Genomic DNA, 24,861 nt, shown 5'->3' with positions numbered 1-24,861 from the left:
GGAGGGGAAGAGAGAGGCAGAAACAGCAATGAGGGAAGGAGCGAGAGTGTGAATGAATGTGTGTGTGCAATGAGGGGGAGAGGGAGTGTGTGTGTATGTGTTTATAGGGTGAGTCCCCCAAGAACACCCCACCATACACATGCACCCACACCCTCCATTGCCCTGCCATACACACAAACCCGTAGGCGACTGGTAGGGTATGCATGGGGGTGCATGTGCCTCCCTGAGAGGACCGGTGCCCCCCGTAATGGCCAACACTGATGCTGTCAACAGGACTGGTGCCCCCCGACAGGGCTGCCGCTGTCGGTGGTTTCTGCAGGTGCCCTCCCAGATTCAGGAGGCATCAGTCACTCATGCACAGACCCCTAATCCCACACCCCCTCACACACCCCAGCCACCCTCTCCCCACACATAGCCCCCACACAAACCCCATACCCTCTCACACCTTACATATCCACACACATACGCATGCTCCCTCACCCCACATCGACACCCCACACACCTATCCACCCCCTTAACCCTCCCCACACCTCACAAGCCCACACACCCACAGTCCCCCACAAACCTATAGCCACCCCCATGCCCTCTACCCCCCCCCAGCTTACAATTTTAAGCTATTGTGCGATCAATTCTGTGTACACTACACAAACACATGTAAATCAGGACAAAAATATTTTTTGAAATCAAATGAATGAATGTTGTAGATGTTCGATTTTTAAAATATAGTTTGGTATTTTTCTGGTTTTGAGATAGCAAAACCCCTTGCTGAAAGGAGTATTTCCAGTGGCAAGGGGTGGGACTTCTGGTGGCAAAATTTGGGGGTTAGGGGGTGGGACTTCCAGTCCCAAGATGGTGACCAGGAGATGGGGAACCTGTCAAGGGGCGGTGCTACCCATGCAGTCCTCAACAGTTTGCCAAAACCAGGTAAGCAGCCCTCCGCCCAAAATAACTGCCCACCCCTGCCTTATGGTTTTCTGAAGTGCCAAATAGTCAACAATGTTGTGCCTATCTTTATGCAAAACCCTACATTCGTTTTTGGAAATGTTATAGTGTTATACAAGAGCTCAGAAAAGGTGATGCCTTCTACAGTAATGCCTTCTAGCCTTGAAACACATAAATGCGTGAAAATATTTTACTGGTGCCGCTGCACCTTTAATGCAAGTCCCTGCCTCAGCACCAATTTAAGCAAGAATTCTCAACAGTTACTTGATAAATATTACTTCCTTCTAAAGACACAGATTGTTATAATAAAGATCAGTATAACTGCCCAAATAGAGATGTCACAACAGATCACAGCTAAGCGTAGCAAAAATTACTATTATCAGGTTTTCTAGCAAATAGCAAATACTTCACCTATTTTAAAATTTCAGTGGCAAAGTGAACAGTGCAGTGGATCACAGGAATTGAGTAAACATCAGTTCATTAATGGAAAACCATGCATCTTACTCAAAACACTTGCAGTGAAGTCTGATTAGAGAAGAATTGAAAAATTTCATCCTAGGCTTTTTCCACTAGAGATTTTTATACATAAAATTAAGTAAGTTGGTAGTTTAAGAGTTCTGTTGTAGCCGTGATTACATTAAGTTGAAATAAAACTGTATGCATATCTAGCTCTTTATCAAATTACTGAACTGTGCCTTCTCAAGTGCCAGTTGCTGGCTTTTCAGAGATGGTAATACCCTGTTCCCTTGTCCGAAAATCATTTTCTTGTATTCTCTATTTGGGGATTTTGTATTTAACTAGATGGAATGCTGCCAGTTGAAACATATCACCAGTCCTGATTAATTCAACAGAGAACATCAGACACATTTGCAGATTTATCTGAGTTTGCTAAGACAAAGGTGTTGTTGTTGCAGGTACAAAGGAGTTGGGGTAACGTACACTACTGGCAACTATATTGTATGTTTCCACAAACTGGGGGAGCCAGAGAGCTGGTGTTACCTTGATGGAACATTAGAATCCAAAAAGGTAGGGTGCGGAGATACGCCAGCAACTGAAGAGGAGTTCTCCATAGCTCCTAGGAAGGAAAGCATACTAAGCCACATTGTTTCTGTATAAATGTCTCAAAACAAAAGGATATCAGCAAGATAGTTAAATATCAGATAGTTAAATACAGACCAAAGCCTTACTCAGGGAATTAAGAACACTGCTGGTGCTAATGCAGGGCAGGTCAGGTTTGCCTGCTACGGTTAACTTACAGAATACAGAACTACTTGCAACTTAACACCAAGTGCTGGGTGGCAGTTAAATAACCTGGCAACCAATAGGCCAAGTCCACATGAGTGGGGACGTTTGTTTCCCTGGGGACACCCATGCCACATGCCCTCTGGCACTGAGCAGATTACCCCAGGTGGAGTAGAGGCTGGGGCCAGCAACTGTGCTGGCCCCAGAAGCTTTACCTGAATGTGCAGTGTGTGGTGCCACAGATGGGTCTGTGTCACCACATACCTCACAGCTGTGCTCATCTGGACATGGCCCTACAGTACTAATGCTTTGTACAGAAGAGCACCTTAGAAGCGGGTACTAGTCTTATCCTTAGTGAAGGAAAAGTTGCCAAAAGGTTGTGAAGTCCGCTCCATGATAGGGTAGATTAAGCTCTTTAATCCTGGTCAGCAACCAGTCTAGGAGGGAACCCCCAAAAGATGAACAAACGGATGATCTCAAATGGATGATATTCTTTGCTCCAGTAGCTTCTGCAGCCAAACTGGTTCCAAATGTACTGGTACCTGCCTTTCCTTTGGATTAAACCAGCAAAGCTAAGAGGGGGATGCTGTTGTGTGGGCAACTCATTGTCTCTATGTACATGCTCAAGCTTTTGTGCCCTGAAAAGGTCACTCCAGCTTCACTTTATTTTCAAGTGAGGATTATGTTCAGCAAAGCTGATGTCTCTGCGTAATTCTATTGTCTCGTGAGACAGATGCCTACTACTAGTAATGGTGCTAATACAGTGATTTTCAGTTCTCATCTGTCTTCTGTGTTACGTTATTGGATGGAATAGTATGCATTGATACTGATAATGTATTTTTACAATCAATGCTGTATTCACCTGAAACCAAAATGGCTTTGAATGTAGGGTAACCACCTTAAATAGGTATATTCCATACATGGAAAATTAGGACATATTATAATTTTACAATGTGTTGTGATTTTCTGTGTATAGAATCTAATTATTGGAGGGCTGTCTTAAATCTGTCCCCACCTGTGGAGGGAGGGAGGCAGGCTCTTGCTCCTCTGCCCCTTGCCCCTCATTCCTGCACCTTGTGACCTGTCCTCTGATCCATAACCCATCTCTGTCCTTCCACTCTCCTGCCCCCCCAGACCCAATTCCCTACTTGTGTTGTTGCCTGATACCCATCACGTGCTGCTATTCACCCCTGCTGCTGCCCAGTCCCCAACACATGTTGCTTCCTCATTCCCTGCCCAATCATGAGCACATGCTGCTGCCCACCCACACTGCTGCCCCATTCCACACCCAATCCTCATGCAAGCTACTGCCCTATTCCCCACCTGATCTGTGACTTGTATTCCTGCCTGATCCTGGACCTAGCTGGTGACAGTGCTGGTACTCAGATTAAAGATGAGATGTTTTCCCCAATGTTGCATGAGGGGGTGGGAAATTGTTTTGGATTTGAGTAAATATAGTAATAAATAAATTAAGTTTGGAAAAATCAGTGTGGGTTTATATACAAACCATATGTTTCCACAAGAAAAAAGGAAGGAAAGAAAATGTATAATGTTTGCTTTCCTGTTGGAAAGCAATTTAAATAAATGTGCTTTATTTTACCTTAAAAGTGTACAGGCACAAAGTAGAAAACAGAAATACTAAACAATTAACGTCACACATTCATGGTGAAAAGACCTGACAGGTGCTTATCCAAAAATACTCTTATTGGTCTGTGTTTCTGTCTGAGAAGACTGTTGCATGTTGAATAAGAAAAAACAAAGAAGAAAAACCAGATATTTTAATATGTTTATACCAGAACCAAGAAGTAAAATAATGCAGTGATGTCCCAAGTCATTCAAGTAGGTTCTATACTTAGTGATATATATTCAAAAAATTCATAGTTGCATTTACGCATCTCTCTGATTATGTTCTGTATGTTTGACTACTGTTATGTTCCATTGTGAAAACTTTGTATATATTCTTTATCTGCATACCTTCATTAGTATGCACATCTGAAGGGCTACTAGAGCCTGCTTTCACTATGTGTAGCCTTGTGTCATACTGTTTGATGTTAAAGTGCACAATTGTAAAAGGCAGGTGAGAGAGTGTAAGATGAGAGGCAGGTTAAAAGGTAGATGAGATTTTGTGTCTACCAGCCCTCCCTTTCAAAATTGTGAAGTCTGTTGTTGACACCAAGTCATACAAAGCTGACCAAAAGGTCAGCCCCATTGGAACCCGTGCAATAGTCTGCAGTGGGGAGCCCCAGTTTTGGTGCAAAGCACAGATGTGGGCAAAAAGGTGAGATTCCAGACAGGAGTCACTCCCTAGGCATTTTCAATCAATTCCTCGGGTTAAAGGTGCCTCTGAGCACAGTACTCTGTAATAGGTCTAGGTGATTTACTATAGTTAAAACAATTGGAAGAAGTCCCAGAGCCTACCATAGATATAGGGCAGGACCTAAAAGATCTGGACCTCCATGGCAACTTGGAGAGGACCAGTAGGAAACCCTGGAAGGACAGAAGAGTGATGGATAACCCCAGCAGCATGGAGAAACAGTGGAGACCCCCAGCACAGCAACAGAGATCTTTGGTGGCATGGAGGAGTAGCAGAGACCCGCAGCAGAGCAGTGGAGACCCCTGGCAAAATGAAGGAACGACGAAGACTCCCAGTGGAGCAGTGGAGACCTGTGGGGGTGGCATCCACAGCAGCTCTCCCTAGCACTGCTCTCCAGCATCAAAGTGACAGTAACTCTTATGCAGACCTCCCTATCTAGCCCTTGCTACTTTGACTGGTATAGGTGGTAGAGCCCCAAGAAAAGGGCAGCAACACCTGATATGGGTGGGCAAAATGGTGGATCTGACCAGAGACCAGACTCCATCTCCCAATTCAATGTCTGCATTGCTGTTGCCAGTTTCTATGGAGACCCCAGGAGTGGTGGGGCTATGACAGCATGGGGCCAAGGTTTTTATGGAGACCAGCCCCGGCAGCACTGGCAGGGTGTGTGGCTAGGCAGGGAACTGCTCCAGGGCCAGGGTTGGGATCTTGCAGCAGTGACAGCGTGGCTTGAAGCAAGGGCTGAACTGTGATCTGATGCCTGCATGCCCCTGCCCAGGGTGTGTGGGTAGTGGACTTCATCTGCCCCTGAGTCCTGACAGCAGGGAGCAACAGGGCCCCTGGAGTGGGCCTCCCTACCCAGCACTTACTACTAAGCCGATGCAGGTGGTAGAACCCATAGATGGCAGCCCTGAATGAGACTTCCTTCCCAAGTGACTGGGTAGGTGGTAGCTCCCTTTGTTGGTTTGCCGCTGCATATGACGATGATCAATTTTGATCTACAGATAAAGGTTAATACTTAAGGTTTTGCTTAGGATATACCCTTGCTCCTCTTTTCCGTATAATAAACCTGCTTTAATTTAACATTTGCTTGCAAGTGGGCGGAGTGTTTACATGAGAACACCCAGTTCAAGTTATTTTACTGAGTTTCTGCGTCAGGGCTGCATCAGGCTGGTAAATTTGAAAAGTTGGTGTAAAACCCCTGTATTTGTGCACAGCCATTCTTAATGCCATTCAGTGCCTGGCAGAACAACAACATACAGGCCTTACAGGGTGGGTGTCAGGTGGCAGCCTGGCACTCAAAAACTGAGCTTTGGGTCAGGCAGGGGCCTATCCAGTCTTCTTCAGCCAAGTCCCTTGGTGGTGGAGAGGTATGTTTCTAGGTGACCTGAACAGGATTTTGCTTCTCCAGCCCAAAAAAAGCTCCTTATTTAGGGCAAAGTACATAGCGCACAGGCCTGGGGGGAGATAGCAGCTGGTAGGCTGGCACACGAATACTAAGCTTCTGGTTGGGAAGGGGCCTGCTCAGGCTTCCTCAGGAGATTCTCCCAGTGGCAGAGACATGTGGTTTGGGGTGACCCAAAAAGGATTTTACCCCATAATTCCAGCCAAAACACAGCTCCTTGTTCAGGGAAACGTACATAGCACACAGGCCTGTCGGTAGGCAGGCTGGTACGCAAAAACCAAGTTGAAGGTCAGGCAGTGTCCTACCTAGGTTCTCTCAAATGAGTCTCCCAGTGGCTTGGGGTGAACTAAAAAGGATTTTCACCCATAATCCCAGCCCAAACACAGTTCCTTATTCAGTGCCATAGGTGGGAGGGGGGAGGCGGTTGGCAGACTGGTACGCAAAAACCAAGTTTTCAGTGGGGCTGGGACCTGCCCAGACATCTTCAGGCAAGCCCCCTGAGCATGGAGACATCGTCTGTGGTGACCTAAAATGGGTTTTCCCCATAATCCCTGCCCAAAGTCAGCTCCTTCTTTAGGGCACTGTACACAGATCTGGGGGGCTGTCAGTTGGCAGACTCAGTCAGAGGTGGTGATGTGTGGTTTAGGGTACCCGAAAAAATTTTGCCCCAGAAATCCCAGCCTAATCTCAGCTCTTTATTTGGGGCTATGTACTTGATACATGATATTATTTCACATTTTTATTAGTAATTATACATTTCAGATGAAGTTCTAACTCTTTAGCTTTTCTAATTAATTGTTAACAACCTTTAATTCTGTAAAGATTACCTTTGAAAAAAGAACCAGGAATAAGGAACTAGGAATAAGGAACCAACTTCAGCCTCACCCTCTGCCCTGCTACAGCAATGATGTCAGGCCACACATCTTAGTGCTCTGGTATGCACGTGTTTCATACTTGAAAAGCACATCAAGGCCAAGGCCATTTTCCTATAGCAGCATGATTCAGGAGTTAAGAGTAAGGGAAGAATTCCCAGTGTGACACTAATAAGAAGTGGCAAAGATACAAGACCAGCAGCACGAGGCAACAACACACTTGCATTTGGGCTAAGCCAGAGAGATACTATTAAGAGGATCCACAATTAAATCAGCAAATCCCAACATAAATTAGGATTACCACCTTTAAGTTTCACCTGTTTGTTATACAAGTAGCAAATCTGTTGACTACAGTAAATGTCTTTGTGTGATAACCTGCTTCAAGAATAACTTAGTTGTTGAAGCAGAAGTCCTCTTTCTTTTACTAGCAGTAATTTTCCTAGTGTAATGTCCCACATTTGTTTCAGCACAGCATATAACCTATCACAAAGGAATGAAGTACTGAGCTTCTGTTTGAAGGCAAAATAGAAAATTAAAAGAAAAGATGCTTATACGTAGAAAGCTTTGGGCCCATCACCACAGCATTCAAAAGGAAGTTAAAATTATAAAGCTGTATCTATAGTGCATCTAATATTTTCAATGCAATACTACTAGACTGCCTTTAAATCAAAAATGAATCCTTTAGATGTTTAAAAGGCATAAAAAATTCCCCTTCCCACAAAAAAAGCTGAAATGTGTTTTTCTTGCAAAAATATTTTGAACCCGCAGACAAGCTCTGTATCAACTACTTCGATAAAACAGCTGAGTGCTAAATAAAAGCACATCTGGTGGAAATGGACAGCAGAAAACGTTACAAATGTGCTTAGTTTTTGCTTGCAGCATCCGGCAGTGGGTAGCAGGACAAAGGCAGGGTCTCACTGGGTCTCTTCTTGTGTCTGTTCTGCAATGGTTTCTGTGGCACTCGCATTGGCAGCTGAGTTCAAGACTTCTCCAAAGTCCCCTCCAGCAGGCTTGCCTCCTCCAACTTTAGACTAGAACAGAGAGAAAAAGGAACTACGCATGCTAACAAGTTGATAATTTTTATAGTAAATTATGCTAATATCTGCAAGGAAGTTTGCCTGGCCTGAATAAAATTTCCTATTTTCTCCAGAATCATAGAGTCTCTACAGTCGCTGACACTTAATTGGTACAATGGGATCCGATACCTGATCCCAATAATTATGCCTTCTGCCATACCACACGCATGGCAGGAAATACAATTATAGGACTGGGGATCAGATCTGATCCTGGGCCCACCCTGCACCAACAAGTAATAAGTTGGGTACCCAGTGCAGAGTACCCAACGGGAGCCCTGAATAACTGGTTACTCACGTCTTAAGTGTAACATCTGCCATGGATGCTCAAGAATTAACAGCTCTCGATGCTGCTCAAGTGAAGTCACACAGGTACAAGAAGGAAGGACTGCAACTCTTACTTCCTTTAAGTGTTACAAGTCTCTTTTACAGCTTCCAGAGACAAAAAATCCTTACTCAGATTTGAGTCACTTGGTATGCAAATACTCGGGGTGCACCAATAAAGAAAAGATTTTCTTGGTCAATACTGATGGCCGATTATTAACCAGCCATATCAGCCAATACTGATCTGATAGCCAATTTACAGGAATGCATCCCAGCAGCTTGGAGAGCAGCATCCAACCAGTAAGTCTGTGGTGAGGAAAGAAGTGGGAAGGGAAGGAGTGTGGAGGGGGTGGAGTGGGGAGATTGAGGCCCCCACGTGTGGGAGGGAGTGGGTTAGGGGCAGGAACTGCCCAGCTAGGGCAGTGAATGCAACCCAGGGATCAGGGCTGAGCCATGGGTGGCTCATCTGGAGGGGTGGCTCCCCACTGTTGTGTGCAACTCTGGGGGGGCATGTGCCCCCCAGAACTGTGCGCAGGGCAAGGGTTAATTTTGGGGTGACTGTAGCCCACCCCATAGGCTCCCCCCCTCCCACCACTGCCTGCCCTGAGCACAGCCACAGCCCAGCCCCTTCTGCCACAAAGAGACTAGCACAACCCCTAGCCACAAGCCCACAACAGGCAGCTTGCCCTCACCCTGCACACAAAATCGAGGGAAGCAAATACCCCATGCCACCCCAGGGGTGCACACAATTGTGGGGAGCCGCCCCCCTTCTCACGAGCTGCCTACAGGTTCCTCCCACTCCCAGGGTCACATTCACTGCCCTGGCTGGGCAGCACCTGCCCCTGCCCCACTCCCTCCCTCACCATGGGAGCCTCCATCTGCCTCCCATGCCCTTTCCCTCCCCACTTCGTGGCTGGACACTGCTCTCCAAGCTGCTGGGTCGCATTCTTCGCCATGTGCATGCTGCAACTACATTCACGCCCATGGCATTTATTGGTGACACCAGTCAAAAAAAGCCGATGGCTGACAATGTTAATTTTCCTGTTATCGGTGCCGATCTGATATGCAAGATATATTGGTGCACCTCTAGCAAATACGTTTTAAATAGACTACAGAATGTACAACTTTAAAATAGAGTCATGCACCTATTCATACTCATTTAGAGATTCTGGAATATGATACAAGTCAAGTCTTTTTCCTCATTGCTCGAAAGAGCACTAAGCAACCTCAAGGAAGCATCCTGAAGTTCTCTTGTGTTTTAATGAAGCATAATTTCTGCTCCACCTTTTGCATAGAGAGTGCAGCACATTTATTCCATTCCACACCTATATGCCTTATCTACCTGACCCTACTACTCCCCATCTAGAAAGGTGAGCCTTTGAGGGAATGGAAAGAGTAGATCCTGAGCTCACATACACTGTGATTAGCCATGGCATAAAGGCAGAAACTTCTTATTTACTTTTTACCTACCCCACTGCTACTATATAAAAAGAAGCCAACATGTCCATTTTATACAGGGTTACTTACTGGAACAGGTATAACACTAACTTAGGCTACATGCCTCATTACAGAATTTCAGTCACCTCACCTTAAAGTAAGGCTTAAGACTATAGATAGAACTCTTGAGTGTACTTTACCTCAGAAGTTTCAGTCCAAAAGCTTAAAAATTCATTGTTATGCAAATCAGCTCTTTATTGACCATGTCAGTGGACCAGGGAGCAACTAAAGGCATCTCCTGTGGTATCCAGCTCATACTCTTATTATTACACCCTTACTTCTCTTCATTGTGTTTGGATCTTCACAGTATTTGACTCTACGGCTGCATCCAGACAAGCGTGGCTGTGCAGTGTGGCACCTCAGACATGTCTGTGGCACCACATACCACATGTTCAGTTGCTCTCCTTGCTGCAGTGGAGGTGTGTGGAGGGTTTTTTGACCCCTGAGTATCTAGGGGGTCAAGAAAACCTACGGGGAAAAAGTGGAGCAGCATGCACAATTCAAAAGCAGAGCCAGGCCTCCTAGAGCTGTATTGCAGCTGCCAGCCAGTCTCTGCATGGCAGAATTGCTGCTGCTGCTGCCGCCCTGAGAGATCCCCAGTACCCCAGGTAACGCTGTCCTACCATGCCTGGGGTAACTTGTTGTGTGCCAGAGCAAACGTGGCACAGGCATTCCCCAGGGACAACTAGCAGCAGCACAAGGTGTGCCACCGCCAGTTGTTCCCAGGGAACCAAATGCCCACACTATGCGTGGACACGGCTTAGGAGACTGTTGCAAAACTGCCCCTGGAGTTATACAAGGAAGAGATCGGGACACCGGATCTTGTGAAGAAACCTATAGCTTTCTTCCATATACAACTGTATCCAGAAGTACCAGAATTTCACAGCTACTTGGGACTTACCTTTAGGTTTTCAACCTTTTCTTCAAAAGACTTGAAAGTTGGAGAGTTCCTAGTAGCCAAACAAACAAAACCCCATTAAGAATTCATCCACAAAAGAAAAGAAACATACTTCTTGATTTCCGTCTGATGCATTTTGAACACTGCTCTCAGATAGTACCTTATTAAATATACTAAAGTCTTTACTCTCTGAAAATGCTAACGTACATTCAACCAAGGTTCTCTCCAAGCTGCACGCATGCGTGGCCGCACACAATTTAATACCATAACTCGCAGTAACTTATAAACACCACACACCCGCCTGGAGAGGAGCTGGGCCACAGCAAGGTGAGGCGGGGGCTGGTGCAGGCTATGCCGGCACCGGGGAACTGCTTTGCTCCCCAGCCCCAAAGCCATGTGCCTCCTCACTCCGGGAGGCGAGGTGGGGGCGGGGGCTGGAGCTGGCATGGGCTCTACTGGCTCCAGGGAACTGCTCCGCTCCCCAGCCCCGAGTCCATGCAACTCCTCACTCCCGGAGCAGGGACACGTGCAGAGCTCAGCTTCCCCAGATCTCAGATTAAATGCTGAAGGCAGCAGTGGCTCAAGGCAGTCAAGAACACACCCTGGCATTTCACTGCTCCTCAGACAGCATGTTGCTCTCCCAGCGACAATGTTTACAAAGCCTGATGCACCGCAGTCAGATTTACTCTGGTTACCTGCAGCGGGGAAAGTGTGCAGGGCAGAGCAGGATGGTGCAGAACCTGGGTCTGCATCAGAGGAAAAGGAGCAGGCACAAGGAATCGTTCCTAACTATGATGTAGTTTGGGGGTGCTGGTTATAGCTGTGTTGGTCTAAGGCAGGGGCGGGCAATTATTTTGGGCGGAGGACCACTTACTGAGTTTTGGCAAGCCATCAAGGGCTGCATGACAGGTAGCCCAGGGCAGATAAATATTAGTTTTCTAAATTTTTTTAGGGGCCCCGTGGGCCAGATAGAATGGCATGGCAGACCGCATCCGGCCCTCGAACCGCATTTTGCCCACCCCGGTCTAAGGAAATAGGCAGACAAGGTGCTTTGGGTAAGTTATATCACCTTTACCCAAAGCACTTTGTCTAACCATGACATAAGATTTCTGCATCATGAATGGGGAGTCCCCATTACCGGCTCCAGGGAACTGCTCTGCTCCCTAGCCCCCAGTCTTGTGCTTGGAGGATTATTGCAAAATCCATTGCATGAGGATTCTAGTCTATTAGGCTTAGTGTAGTCCAGATCCAGGCTTAGCGAAAGGGGGAGGCGGGACGGAAGCAGTGCGCTCACGGACCGAAGGGGCACGCTCACGGACCACCACACCTTAGAGTAAACATTGCATTCAACCTAGATTTTAAGTGGAAGAGTTTCATCTTAAAAAAAGAAAACCCAAATCTGAAAATTAATGGCAAGCTGAGCAGTTTGTTTTTACACTGGAGAACAGAAACATACTTTGTAATGGCAGATTTTATGCTGGTGTCACACACGGGAGAGAATTAAGTGATGGGACCATTTGTCAAGGCAGGGAAGCAGACACTGTACAACAGTAGGTTTTAAACTGGACAGTTCTCATTAGGTCTTCAAATGAACTTTTGAATTAGAGAATTTGTCAGCCACTTCAGCAGAACAATGTAGTAGTTACTTAGCATTTTGACTAACTTGATAACTGTTGCATGCAGCTTGTTACAGATGTTTCTAGAAAGCTTAAGAAACTATTAAAAACTCAGGCTAGAAACAGATGTTGCCAAGAGAAGCAGATTAGCTTTGTGAAGACATATCAGCACAGCTGATCCCCTTTATTGCACAAAAAACAAAACAAAACACGTTGCTCCCTGTCCCATCCTTTGATGCTGCTGGACAACAGGTGATATGTACTCCCAGAACTTGAGGAACCAAGTCCCATGCACCCCAGAATTCCCACACACAATCAGGCACCTCAAGCCCAAGAAGCACCTGCCCAGCTTTTCCTACTCAGAGACATCCCCAGAATCTGCTGGGCACATCTCCAAGAGCAGGGCGAGTCAGGAGTTTTCCCACTTAAGAGACTTGCCCCTGGGATTTCCCAGGAATACCTCTCTGCAAGTGGGAAAATACCAGCTTTTGTCCCTTTTACAGAGACCCTCGGGGCACCTGTCCATAAGTGAGGAATGCTGGGCAGGTGCTTCTGGTGCTTATGGAGTTTGATTCTATGTGAAAATTCCCAGGGTATACATGATCCAGTCCCTCAAGTTCCCAGAGCACCTATCTGGGGAAGCTGGAGGGTGTAGGCAACTCCAGGCTACCTTAAAGCAAATGGACACCTTCTCCTAACCAGCAACACTAATTAATACTGTCTTTACCATGCTCAAAAATTTGGGGCACTTGTGGTATGACAAGGGGCATCAACATCTGTTTGGTTTGCCTCTGTGCTCTCTTTAAAAAATTTAAGGCAGCACAAAGGCAATGTCCGTTTCCACCCAAGGTAGATTTCATGTTCAACTAAGCATAACTTACAAGAAAACATGGATTTCATTGCCAGACAACGTGATATATCAAGCTCACAAAGGAGCTTCTACTCCATCCCTCTGACTAGGAGTTAGCAGTGATCAACAGTAATAAGTATGCCGATATGTAATAGGGAAGGGAAAAAAGTCTGTGTAAACTGTGGGCAAGATAAAACACAATACAATTTATGGCTGAGTGTTAAGAGAAGGCCCACTGATGTAAAATAAGGAGTTTTGCCTTCAGGGTCAAGTAGTCACTCAGAGTTCTTGTATTCAACTGCCAGCAAATTTGCTCTGGTGACCTGCAAAATATCTTGCATACCTTACCTTTCTGCAGAGACTGAAAAAATACCTGCCTTCAATGAGCAAGGTTTGGGGTTCTGTATTGTGTTCTTCAAGCTTTACTTAGGCTATGAAAAAAAAATATTAAGACTACTTTTTTTTTTTTTTTTTTTTTTTTTTTTTTTTTTTTTAAAGGAAACTAACTTCTGCTTGATATCCATTTAAGTTCTCACACAGTCTTATATACTGTGTGCATGTATACAACTCAGGTTTGTAAAACTGATATTAAGCTATAAAGAAATTGCCTGTACATGTCTTTTGATCTTGAGGAGACTGGAAGGTTGTTGCCAGCCAGGAAGTAAAGGAAGAGAGAAGCAAGAAAATTAAAGCCGGCAAAGGAAGAAAACAAAACCACATAAGTAAGGCCACATTCTTACAGATTAAGCAGAAATAATTAAAACACCTTCATTTCAGAAGATTTGCAATAGACCATTCTAAATTTGCTGTAGTTTTAGTGGCATAACTTTCCTAAAAGGAAAAAAATTATATTCAGATTCTCATACCACAGCAAAGAAATGTGATTTGTCATGTCCAAGATATGCAAAGCCAATAGACTACTTGTTTAAAAAAAAAAAAAAAAAAAAAAAAAAGCAGATAGCTTTCTGCAGAGACTATGCTGCATGATTTTTTTTTAAAAACAAGAAACCAAAAAACCAGGATGTTTCCATTTACTTAAAAAAAGAAAAAAAGAAATCATCCCTATCCTCACCCCCTAACAAGAGTCAACAAATCAAAAGATTCCTAGTAAAGATAATACTAAACACACACACACACACACCAGCAACTGGATAACACAGTATCATACATTACCTCATAACGGGCATGCTAATTGAATGTTGTATGGAGCGTATACTAAGTGCCAGCATTAAGAAGAGAGAAAGCAAGAAATTAGTGAACAATTACGAAAAGTAATTTGCTTAGAAACCTTTAGTCTCTGATCTCATGCACATAAATATTATCTTCAAGTATGGGAAGAAAAATTCTCATACAGTAACTGCTTGTTCAAGGGCAAAGAAGTGACAGCCATGCACATTCCTATACAGCATAGCAAGAGAGCAGCAGCACTTTAAAAGAATAGATTAAGTCATCATGCCAGTTAAAAGCACATACTCTGTCTGCATAGCTGCAACATAGTTCCTTCGCTCTCATATATATTAATCTTTCAGGCATTGAGAAACATGCTACATTCACAGTTCTAGTAGCATTAAGTGGGAAATGAATACCAAAGCCTTATTATTCAAAACTTCCTCCCACTGAAAAACTGAAAGTCTCACCCTTGCTCTAAAATACTATTGCTAGGAACTGCAGGACTCCAATTGTACTTTATGGATTTTTTAAACACATGAAAATAAGTAGCACTTCAGAGCTGAATATTTGACATTTAGTAGCCGGATTTAATAGTTAAGTTTTGTGGATTGTTCAAACATTATTTTAATGATTAAAGCCTAGTCATTCAGACCTGGGTGTTTCAACCCCGTTCTGGATGAACACTTCTTTAGCCTCTATCAATGCTGTCAGAAGGTCACCATCATAGTTCGTAGCAAGATGGGCAATCAGAAACTAAATAGCCACTAGATGAATTTCAACAATAATGATGTAAACGACCCTAATCCCACCCCCTAGAAAAAAAAATCTTTGCATCCTCATATTTTGTCTTTAACTATCTAGTTCTGTATGATCAAAGTGATTCTTATACTGGCTGAAGGCTGTACCACTTCCTGTAGAGAAGCTGTTGGCCACAAAACTTCTACAACTATACCTGGAATGACTATTCTAGATTAGGGAATCCATCCCTAACAGCTGCTAGCTATTCATCTTATTTTTGAGAGAAACCAAGTCTCCAGTAAGTGACCCAATATTCTAGTAAAGCCAGTTTGGTCCTAATAAAAAATTTCCAGATTAGGAAACCTGAAAAGATGCGTTTTTGGATGTGCTCAGACACCAACAAAGAGGGGACAATAGTTTAATTTTTTTTTTTTAAAAGTTTAAAGACAAGGAGACACTTTGCTAAGTGAATACACAATTGAAGTTTTTTTGGGAGTAGTGCTACATACTGGGAGTGTCTACAGAGTGCACACTGTACACTGCAGCATGAACTGCTAGCTTGTTTAATCTGATCATCTTTACTCCAACCATGATGTTTTGTTCTTTTCTTCTTCCACCCATTGCATTACTTTATATGTACCTGGTTAGATGATCCAACTTTGGATTTTCAGGGTGATTTCCCCCTACTTCAAGACAAGTCTTATTTCCATATCAAGTCCTATGATGTTATTAGAGGATTGATAGATTCCAGTTTTGCTGTATGCCAGGTTTTGCATCAATATATTCTCTAACACACTCCATACTTACATTTCTCCAGTATTGGTCAGCCACCTCCCTCACCCTGTAACAGGTTCTCACTTCTAGATGTGAAAATGTAAGAATAAGGGTGTGACATCTGTTCTCCCCCTTCAACTATATCCTGAAAACCCACTCACACAGAGGAGAACAACTGAGGACTGCTCTGTGCATCCTGTGGATGGCATTTACAACATTGTCTCTTGAGACAGCATTCTAGGAACAGTTTAATTTCTGCAGCACCATAAGCCATATTTGTTACTTAGTACAAGCAATAATTAATTATTCAAAAATTAACTACTCAAAAAAATTAATGACTCAACCCAACCCAAACTTAGAATCAAAGTTTTTCTCAGTTTAGATACAGGCAACCCCCGCTCAACACTCTTAATTGGTTCCAAGAAAACCGAGCGTTAAGCAGAACCATGTTAAGTGAAACCTATTTCCCCATAGGCAATAATGCAAACAGAAATAATTGCTTACTGCTGCTTCTTACTGTAGCTTCTCACCACCACCACCCCCTATCCCTCCGCCTGCCTGCTGGCTGCTCCGGCCCCATGTGCCAGCCCTGGCACCATGGGGCCCTGCACTCACTGCTTCTCCCCACCACCACTTTTCCCCACCCCCTGCCCACCAACTGCTCCAGCCCTATGTGCCAGCCCACGGCCTGCGCTCCTGCCAGCTCCAGCACTCTGGCAGGGGTCCCGCACTCATGCATGCTCCCTCCCCCGCCCCTCCCCCCCCACTGCTTCTTGCTGCTGACACTTCTCCCCATACCCCCTGCTCCTGCTGCCCTGCCCTGGGCCCCTGCTGGCCCTGGCCCTGCAGCACCAAGTTCATTTCCGCCTGCCCACTCGCTGCCATTCACTGTTTCTTGCCACCGCTACTGCTTTGCTGAGTGCTATAGCGAAACTGGCTCAGCGTTAAGTGAGGTATTAATTTTAAATGAGCGCTATAGCGAAATAGTGCTAAGTGAAACCATGTTAAAGTGGGGGTTGCCTGTAATTTGATTTCACAATGTGATCTGCAATAGGGTTTAGGGTAGGGTCGAAAGCTTCCACTGCAATCAAGATGAATGGGAGATACTGCAGTATAATGGGAATGACTATTTTTCACCTTTATAAAACTTTAAAGATACAAGATTAATAGGCTAGGAACAAGTAGTTGGGGGGAAGCAAGAAATCATTACTTCCCCCCCTTCTCCCCACACATCTCCAAGACATAATGTCATGTTCCATTTCTTTGTCACTCTCTGAACTACTCCATGAAGGTGAAGAATATGAACGACAAATAAGGTCCATTTGTATCATCACTGCTAAGTGGTTATAGACAATAAAAAAAAATACTAATTATGTTCTCCTACAGCCCTGTACAAACCCCACATCTTAGCTTGAAAGCTCTTTCATGCAGAAAATGCATCTTACAGAATAATAACTTTTGACAGTTACCCAAGGTGTCAACATAGGGTGCTAGATGTTTTCTAACCATGATGTACAGTCTTTGCCAGAGAGCTACATTCAAGATGGAAGCACATCACAAATATGGCTAGAATTTAGATAATCCCAAATTATCCCCACTTGTCTCCTATCTAGCCATTATCATCAGAGAATGTATTGTAGATATACTAGAAGGTAATCCTTAGGAATAACTAAGGAACAAATAAAATGTTACAAGATTAGTTCGGGGGACAACCCATGCTTAAAGAATGGGGCAAATTTACAAAGTAAGAAATTACAATTTTTATAAAAGTGCCTAGTGTGGTACAAAGGGGAGCCGATTCGATCACAGATGTCTGAACATCAGGCACAGGATAGTATTGTCAGCAGACAAAAGGAATGCAACAGAATTTGGGTCATTTGTCATGGCCAAAAAACCCCAGCCAACTGACATCCTCATCCACTGGAGGACATAAGGAGGCTTAATTAAGACAGAGATAAAATTCAGCACAAGGATTAAAAAGTTGAAGCAATATGAATGGAGAAAAGGGAGAAATCAGGAGACAACTAAAGATAGGAGCTCACTGGACACTCCCTTTATGGAGGAAGAAGGGGAAGAGAGAAAAAGCTCAGCAAGAAGGAAGAGTGATTGTTGGAATAACTGAGAGGGGAATGAGTTGTAAAAACAAAGAGGTCAAAATCCAAGGGGAATGAGTTGTAAAAACAAAGAGGTCAAAAACCATGTAAAAGAAAGATGAAGGGGAAAAAAAAAAAAAAGTCAAGACAGATGTGTCTATTGGAAGCTGCAGGGGTAAGGTTAGTGGAATAGGGAGGGCAGAAGCCAAACTGAGTAGAGGCAGAAGGAAGTGATTACAGATAATACTTGAAACATTCATAAATGAATGGAAGATAAGATTGTTAAGAGGCAGGGTGAATAAAAAATAAAAAAAAAAGTTGGGGGTGGGGGGGGGGGGTTTATTTTTAAGGAGATGGAAACAACTTGCTTGCCGGTGCTAAGGAATCTGAAGACGGGACTCAGAAGTGAGTCAGGGGCAGAGGGCGAGAATGGTTTTGAAATAGAGAAGCAGTTACAATAGGACAGCAAGCAAGAGTCCATGTCTGACAAGAGAAGGCATTATTAGGGATGTTGGTGGTTTTCGGTCTTGGACATCAACAAAATCCTAAATAGAGAGGTTTGTAAGAAAGAATCAGAAGGTAGCTGGGTAAAGTCAGTAAGAATAACAAGTAGTGCATAATAAGTGAAGTTCCTAAACACTTTTTATCAAAGTAGTCAAATATATCCTAGCAAACAGAGAATTCTGTGGTGGGGTGTTAGGGTGTTTGTGGAGACACCAATAAGAGTCAAAGATAGTAAAAAATGGAGGCAACCTATGAGTCTGACATTTGACTGTGAAAGAAATGTACGGTAAGGTGAAGGGAGGTGGTGGTCAATATAGAAGAGATATCAGCACTTGACTATTCCATGTTATAGTAATATTTAGTATTTGTTAGAGCAGGGAATGGAACCAAGTCAGGTTTTTTTGCCTTTGCCTGGAAGTGTCCCAAACCACTGGACTGATGCTTCCTTCTAGCGCCAAGACCATTTATTATACAGTGGAATAACTTCTACATGAAATACTTAGAACACCCCATCCCAAATAACCAATAGTTTTGAGGGATTGGAGATATAGATTCAAGTCTCCTCAGCTAGAGGAGCAAGTAGAATCTAGGTATTTCACATCCTGGGGAAATTTGCTAGACATTAGGCTATTGGGTGAGAGGCACCCATCACTCCCTCCCGGTGGAAAGAAGGGGTTTAGACGCTTTAGAAAAGGGATCACAGATTTGTATTCTGAGGGAAAACTTGTTCTCAGGTAGCCTTGTAAGAGGCTGCACAGTATTAAGGGACACCCTCCCACCAGCACCACTCATTCTGCATTTCCTACCAGCTACTTCAGGCACCCTTCATACTGTGTTTTATGACCATTACTCATAAGCCCCCGGCTCAGGAAAACAAGTTCCATTAGGCAGCAGAGCACATAAAAAGTTAAGCATTGTAAAAACCATGTCTCCCTTGTGACTCTAGCCAATGGAATACTGTTTCAAGGAGGTTGGAAGCAGCAGAAGTCTCCACCAGTTCCACCACAACCCCTTGGTGAAGAGGTAAACTCAGAGCCAGATCCAGAAAACATACCACCAATGCTCAGCAGCCATACACTTAGGAGGAAGCACAACTGCATCCTTGCAGTTAGGGCACTTGCTCAGGAGCAGGGAATTTAGTCTTCACCCCAGATTCTTTTTAAACCAGTGAGTTTTGAATGCAAGACATACAAGCATTCCTGGGTGCAGAGACCAGGACCTCCCACCAGCCCTCCCCAGTACTGTGGCCATTCCACTACAAAGCCACACTCCCTCTTCTAGGTCCAATGAATCTCATTCTTTATAGCAGTGGCACAGCTTCAATTGTCTTTAGTACCCCTGCTCCTCATACCTGGTGGTTAGGGCAGTCTCCTAGGAAGTGGGAAACGCCAGCTCAAACCTGCTTGGGCTGAAGAGGACTCAAATCTTCCAATCCCAAGGAAGTGTTCTATGCACAAGACCACTGTACATACCTGCATGTGGCAGCACCCTTTTCTCCTCCATCCATGTTTAAAAGCGAGCCCTGCTCAGTTCTTCCAGAAAACTGATCAAGGAACCTACCCTAAAAAGGTAGATTCTGGCTTATCGAGTCCAGGTAGATGGAAGGTACCAGACTCAGAGCTACAGGGAAGTACTAAACTCCACAGTGGCGTGGGAAATCACACACTCCCCTGTGCCTGGCATTTCCTATTGACTAACCCTAGCTGAATCAATGTGCAAGATCTTTTCAAATGGCCTTTGAGGTGTACAGCTCTCCCCATGAAATGCATATAGCACTTCGGAGCCTTCCATAAAAGTAGTGCTACAATCCATTGTGGGGGACCAGTGCCAAATAACTTGTAGGCTCTCAAATCCTTTACTGGATCTAGCACTTGGAGAAAGAAGTAAAAAGACAACTGTTAGACTGATTCTGCAGCTGCAGTCCAAAGAAGATCAAATATCAGCAATATCAAGATAGAAGAGGAAGAAAAGTGATTAGGAGTGGCACAGACCTATTAAATGCAACTCTTTAGCCACTGGAGTCAAGCAGCATCAAGACAGCATATATTAAAGTGACAGCTTATTTTGCTAGATACTTGAATTGGTGTATAGATGTATGAATATTTGTTATACATGGTTGATAAGATGTCTAGATATGGAGTAACTTTAATTCTGTAGCATATTCTCCTTTACTAACTCTAGTATACTAATCTTTTACAGAGGGGGAGAAGGAGATCCCGTGACTATTCAGTTTAAGCAAGCAGTTCCAAGTGTTCACTGTTCTTTTCACAACATTTAGATTAATGTAATCCACTGAAGTCTATTTACATTTAACATTAAGCATATAGTTTGCATTGGCTTTTCAGTTAGTTGCAAATCAGATTCATCTCAAATTAAAGACTAAGTGTGCCTGGGATTCCAAAAACAGTAAATACAAAAAATAATTTTGTTAGGTAAACACAGGTATACATCCATTAGTTTCATGTGCATTGAGACTCAAGTGTTGTGACAACCTAATTACTGAACAGCTATTTTGATGGAAAGACACCAGAAGGAAAATTGCTAATCTATCAAACCACAAGACAGAAATACAAACAAAGGACCAGAACTTTGATTCAGACATTACAGGAAGGAATTCTGCATGCCATTGACCTTTTCATAGGTCTCCTTTTAAAATCCGCATTTCGAGAACCGTTCTCTCCCGCCGTAAACAGCTTTCTTCCTTTCACTTTCTGAAAATCTGATTTCCTATTCGTTTAGAAACTGCTCAAATGTGTAGTTTATATGCACTCCTGAAATCACAGGCTGGGTTACTTTTTCAAAAAGTGGAGTATTTTAATTACATTAACCTACATAAAATGTTGCCTTTAGATTATGAAACCAATTAAGAATTTTAAACGTGTAAAACAGTCTGATGAATTACATGCTGAATTTTAACAACTCTTATTCCTACCTTACCTAAAGGAATGTGAAAATGCCTGCAGTCTGCAGGATGCCAGAGTAAGCATTAAAAAAGAAAGGAAGTTCTGATAAATCTGTAGAAAAAAAAAGTTTCAGCTGCGTAGCTACTCTTCAAACATTCTCATTCACTTATAGAAGCAAGAAAGAGGTAAATGGCAGCACTTGACATGCAGGCCTGACTTTATTACTTTGTTTCAAATACAGTTAAACGTTATGAGGCTACATCAACTTTGAAGTTAATGGCCAAATAATTTGGTTCACTTAATGCAAGACAAGCTACCACAGCAGCCAAACAAATGAAGAATTCTGTAAATACCTGTACTGAAAACTGCAATTTCTATTATTTGTGTAAACATGTGGATGGCAGGTAAATACTCAAGTAAAATAATTTACATGAATTATTATTGTATGAATAACAATGGCATAGTTTGATACCATGACAATTATTAGCTTTTAAAAACTTAGATATTTAAAAGAGTTTGTGAAAGGTAATAAAACCAGGCCTTTGATATAAAGGTAGGAGTAGCTTACAAATATTTATGTGAAACATTATTTAAACAATGTAAGACAAAAAACCTCACCCTATCCATAAAAAAAATACACGTTTTTAAGAAACTTAGACATAAACTACAGTGTAATGTGCATTCTTTGGCTGAAATAGTGAGAAGTTGGCTAAAAGAACAGATGCAATGATACCACAAGGGCACAGTTGAAAATACTTCTATAATCCTAATGAGTGACAATGGTGCTATCAAGCTGTCTTGCATATGTAAATCCACTGATGTGGAAGAAAATTGTGCAGAGGTTTTACAAGCAGATTCCACAAGGGCATTTCTATTCAATAGCAAAATGCTCTGAGAGGATATTACTTTATCATGTCTCCAAGTTACTTACATCACAAAATGTCATTACATTGGTGAGAAAGCATTACTATTTAAATGTCAGCAAAGTATATTGTATACGTTTTATGCATAAGGAAACATACTTCACATCTTCCAGCTTCTTAGTGATGACTGAGCCAACAGATGAAAAAGCAGCAGAGGCCTTCTGCCCAGCCTGAGAGAGGGTTTCTGATGTCTTCTTATACCTATATTCAAAATAATATATTGAAACAATAGAATAAAAATTCCTAGAATTTATTCTAGGAATTGTAGGAGGCTTAGCAAGAGTCTGAAGCAAATCCCAAGAAACATATGCATTTGACTGAAAGACAATGGATAACCAACTTGACTTGGAAACAGATGATTATGATCCTATCTGACCAACTGCATAAATCCTTTCTGGCCTTAAGACTTAATAACCTTACTCTGTTGTCAACTCGAGTTTCAATGTAAGCTTTCTTCTTGGGGTGGGAAGTCTTCGATCAATTTGCTTATTTGACATGAAGCTAGATACGAGTATGTGGTGTCACTAAGAAAATATTACAGCTACATGTTAACTGCTGCAAGTTGAAACTAGGAGACACACAAGGCATTTGTGTCTGAGCCTTCAAGAGGCTGAGAAGCGATACATACATACACACATACATAGACATAATACATTGCAGGGCTGTGTTATAAGCCACTCAAAGTCAAGATAAATTTATGCCCTTCAAAAGCATATAGTAATTTTACACAGGAAAGTTACTATATATAACTTGTATCTGCTCCTACTCTGTTTCATCCCAGGATAGTCTATCTGCATGGAGCAAATGATTTTCTTGACACCTATTGGCCAGGTACAGTAATAACATCGGAGGCAGCCAGCTAAGGGAGAATTGCAAATGTGTCCTCTTCTTACTATAGGAAATGAATACAGAGTAAAATCCAGAGTAAATTGTTACATTCTTACTCTGAACTAATCCTGTCTCAGGTCTGCACCTTAAGATAGTTAAGTGTCCTCACAGCTCTAGTGGTAGAATGCAGGTTTGGGGCTTTTTTGCAGGGTGGGGGAGAAGCGGAAATAAAAGCGAGGGTTTGCTCTGAGCTCAATGTCTTTGTCAGAAAGACCATTCAATATAATTTTTTAACCTCCAATAGAAAATATTTATTTGTGAATCTACAGGCAAAAGTATCATTAAGAAACAACAACGGGAAGTTCACCTTTGATGCAAGTTGTATCTGGAAAAAATCGTTGGTTAAGAAAACCCACTATGCCCTTTACTACTTCTTCTAAGCTAAATTTAGAACAGGTTTAATAATTTAGGGTGTGGGTATCTTGTTTGACTGAGCCACTTTGACAGCACCACCAACTAAAAAGGTAACAAATTATACATTTAGAATTTTTGTTTTCAGTAATTAAAAAAAAGCTGAAAGTAGCCTCCTTGGAGTAAAGATTTAATGCAAAACTTGTATTTTATTAAAACTAGTCATCCAATCCTTAATTACCCAGAAGACAGCCGTTAACTCATTCCTTTCCTTAGAAGAGGAAGTTTAAACATGGCATATAGACCTTCCACGTTTCAGTTTCAGAAACCTTTCACTTAAATATTAGTTCTTGATATTCCAAATCAGAAACATACGCTGTAGTTGATGTCACATCTTGCCAGCCTTTGGTAATGTTCTCTCTCAGTTCCTGCAGTGAACTGATTCCTAGTTTTCTCTTGATCTCTGCTAGATGCTTCTCCTTGGCAGCTAACACTTGTGAGAGTGTCTGGATTTCTTCTTCTACCTATCGCAAAAGAGGTCAAGGAATATCAGTTAGTACTCAAACAACACTTTTAGAAAAATTATTAAATATCATCCTCAACGTTCATTACAATGGATGCCCCATTTTCAGAATTTCTTCTCATCTACAAAAAGCAATGATGCAATCAGTATTCTTTAAAGGACTGACATACTGCTGGAAAAAAAAATATATATTTTTTTTTCCCCCAACTTGTCTAGCCATTTCAATGTTTTTGAAGGAAAACCAAAGAATTTGAGAGATGCATGTGATAAGGTCTCATTTCTCCTCCTATTTCAGAGGGTAGAAATACCCTAGATAGTTCTTAAGACAGCTCAGTGGTCAAGGATTGACCAGCTATGGGAATCAACAACTTAGGCCAAAATGTTTAACTGTTGTTGTTAATTCTCTACAACTGAAAAGACGCCTAGGCACTGAGTGCTTCCAAGGATTCCATTCTTCTTTTCATTTCTACAAAAAAGGATCTTATCCCAAATGTTCTGCTTGCTGGTGACAGAAAGATTCACTCTGTAGATCAGCATTTGAAAGATTAGTTAGGACTCTTTACCTTAACAAGTTCTTTTCTTAATTCTTCCTGTTCTTCTTCAGACAGAGGTTCTGGCATGTTAACTGTAGCAGCAGCATCCTCTCCTACCTCAGTTATGGAATCACTTCTCAGCAGTTCTTGAGGAAAGGGAAAAAGCCACATACTAAATGTTATTAGATAGTTAGTAATCTGCCAAAAGGTGGAGGGGAGGGGAGAAGATGCCAGATTTTAAATATGCATGAAACCTAAAAAAGGTAGTTATTTCATGCTAGTGTCAAGGGCATCTTTACATTATTGTTAAAGCCAGATTTCTTAACTGTCACCATTTACAATATATTTTATGAATATGACCGAAACAGCAACTTGCTCAAAACTTAGGCGCCAAGTGGTAAAACTAGAAGATCAGTCCTGGGATCTCT

The 24,861-nt window shown here is 42.7% G+C and overlaps 1 protein-coding gene across 4 annotated transcripts in view; it reads right to left on the bottom strand.

The window, feature by feature from the left end:
• Window positions 1-6,577: 6,577 nt before the first annotated feature.
• The window catches only part of TPD52 (tumor protein D52), a 54,111-nt gene continuing 35,827 nt past the window's right edge, over window positions 6,578-24,861 (bottom strand). For all 4 annotated transcript variants that reach the window (XM_025216572.1, XM_006034573.3, XM_025216571.1 and 1 more), the window contains 5 exons: window positions 24,464-24,579; window positions 23,753-23,901; window positions 22,238-22,339; window positions 10,571-10,619; window positions 6,578-7,806 (listed from right to left, as the gene is read on the bottom strand). In XM_025216572.1, the coding sequence (XP_025072357.1) occupies window positions 7,690-7,806; window positions 10,571-10,619; window positions 22,238-22,339; window positions 23,753-23,901; window positions 24,464-24,520 (474 nt within the window). In that variant the 5' untranslated portion in view covers window positions 24,521-24,579 and the 3' untranslated portion in view covers window positions 6,578-7,689. The remainder of the gene's footprint in view (window positions 7,807-10,570; window positions 10,620-22,237; window positions 22,340-23,752; window positions 23,902-24,463; window positions 24,580-24,861) is intronic.

The sequence above is a fragment of the Alligator sinensis genome, unplaced genomic scaffold (genome assembly GCF_000455745.1).
Source record: "Alligator sinensis unplaced genomic scaffold, ASM45574v1 scaffold910_1, whole genome shotgun sequence".
In the NCBI taxonomy this organism is placed as follows: domain Eukaryota; kingdom Metazoa; phylum Chordata; order Crocodylia; family Alligatoridae; genus Alligator; species Alligator sinensis.
Note: the sequence above shows the minus strand (reverse complement) of the source record. Positions and strands in the feature narration are given on the sequence as shown.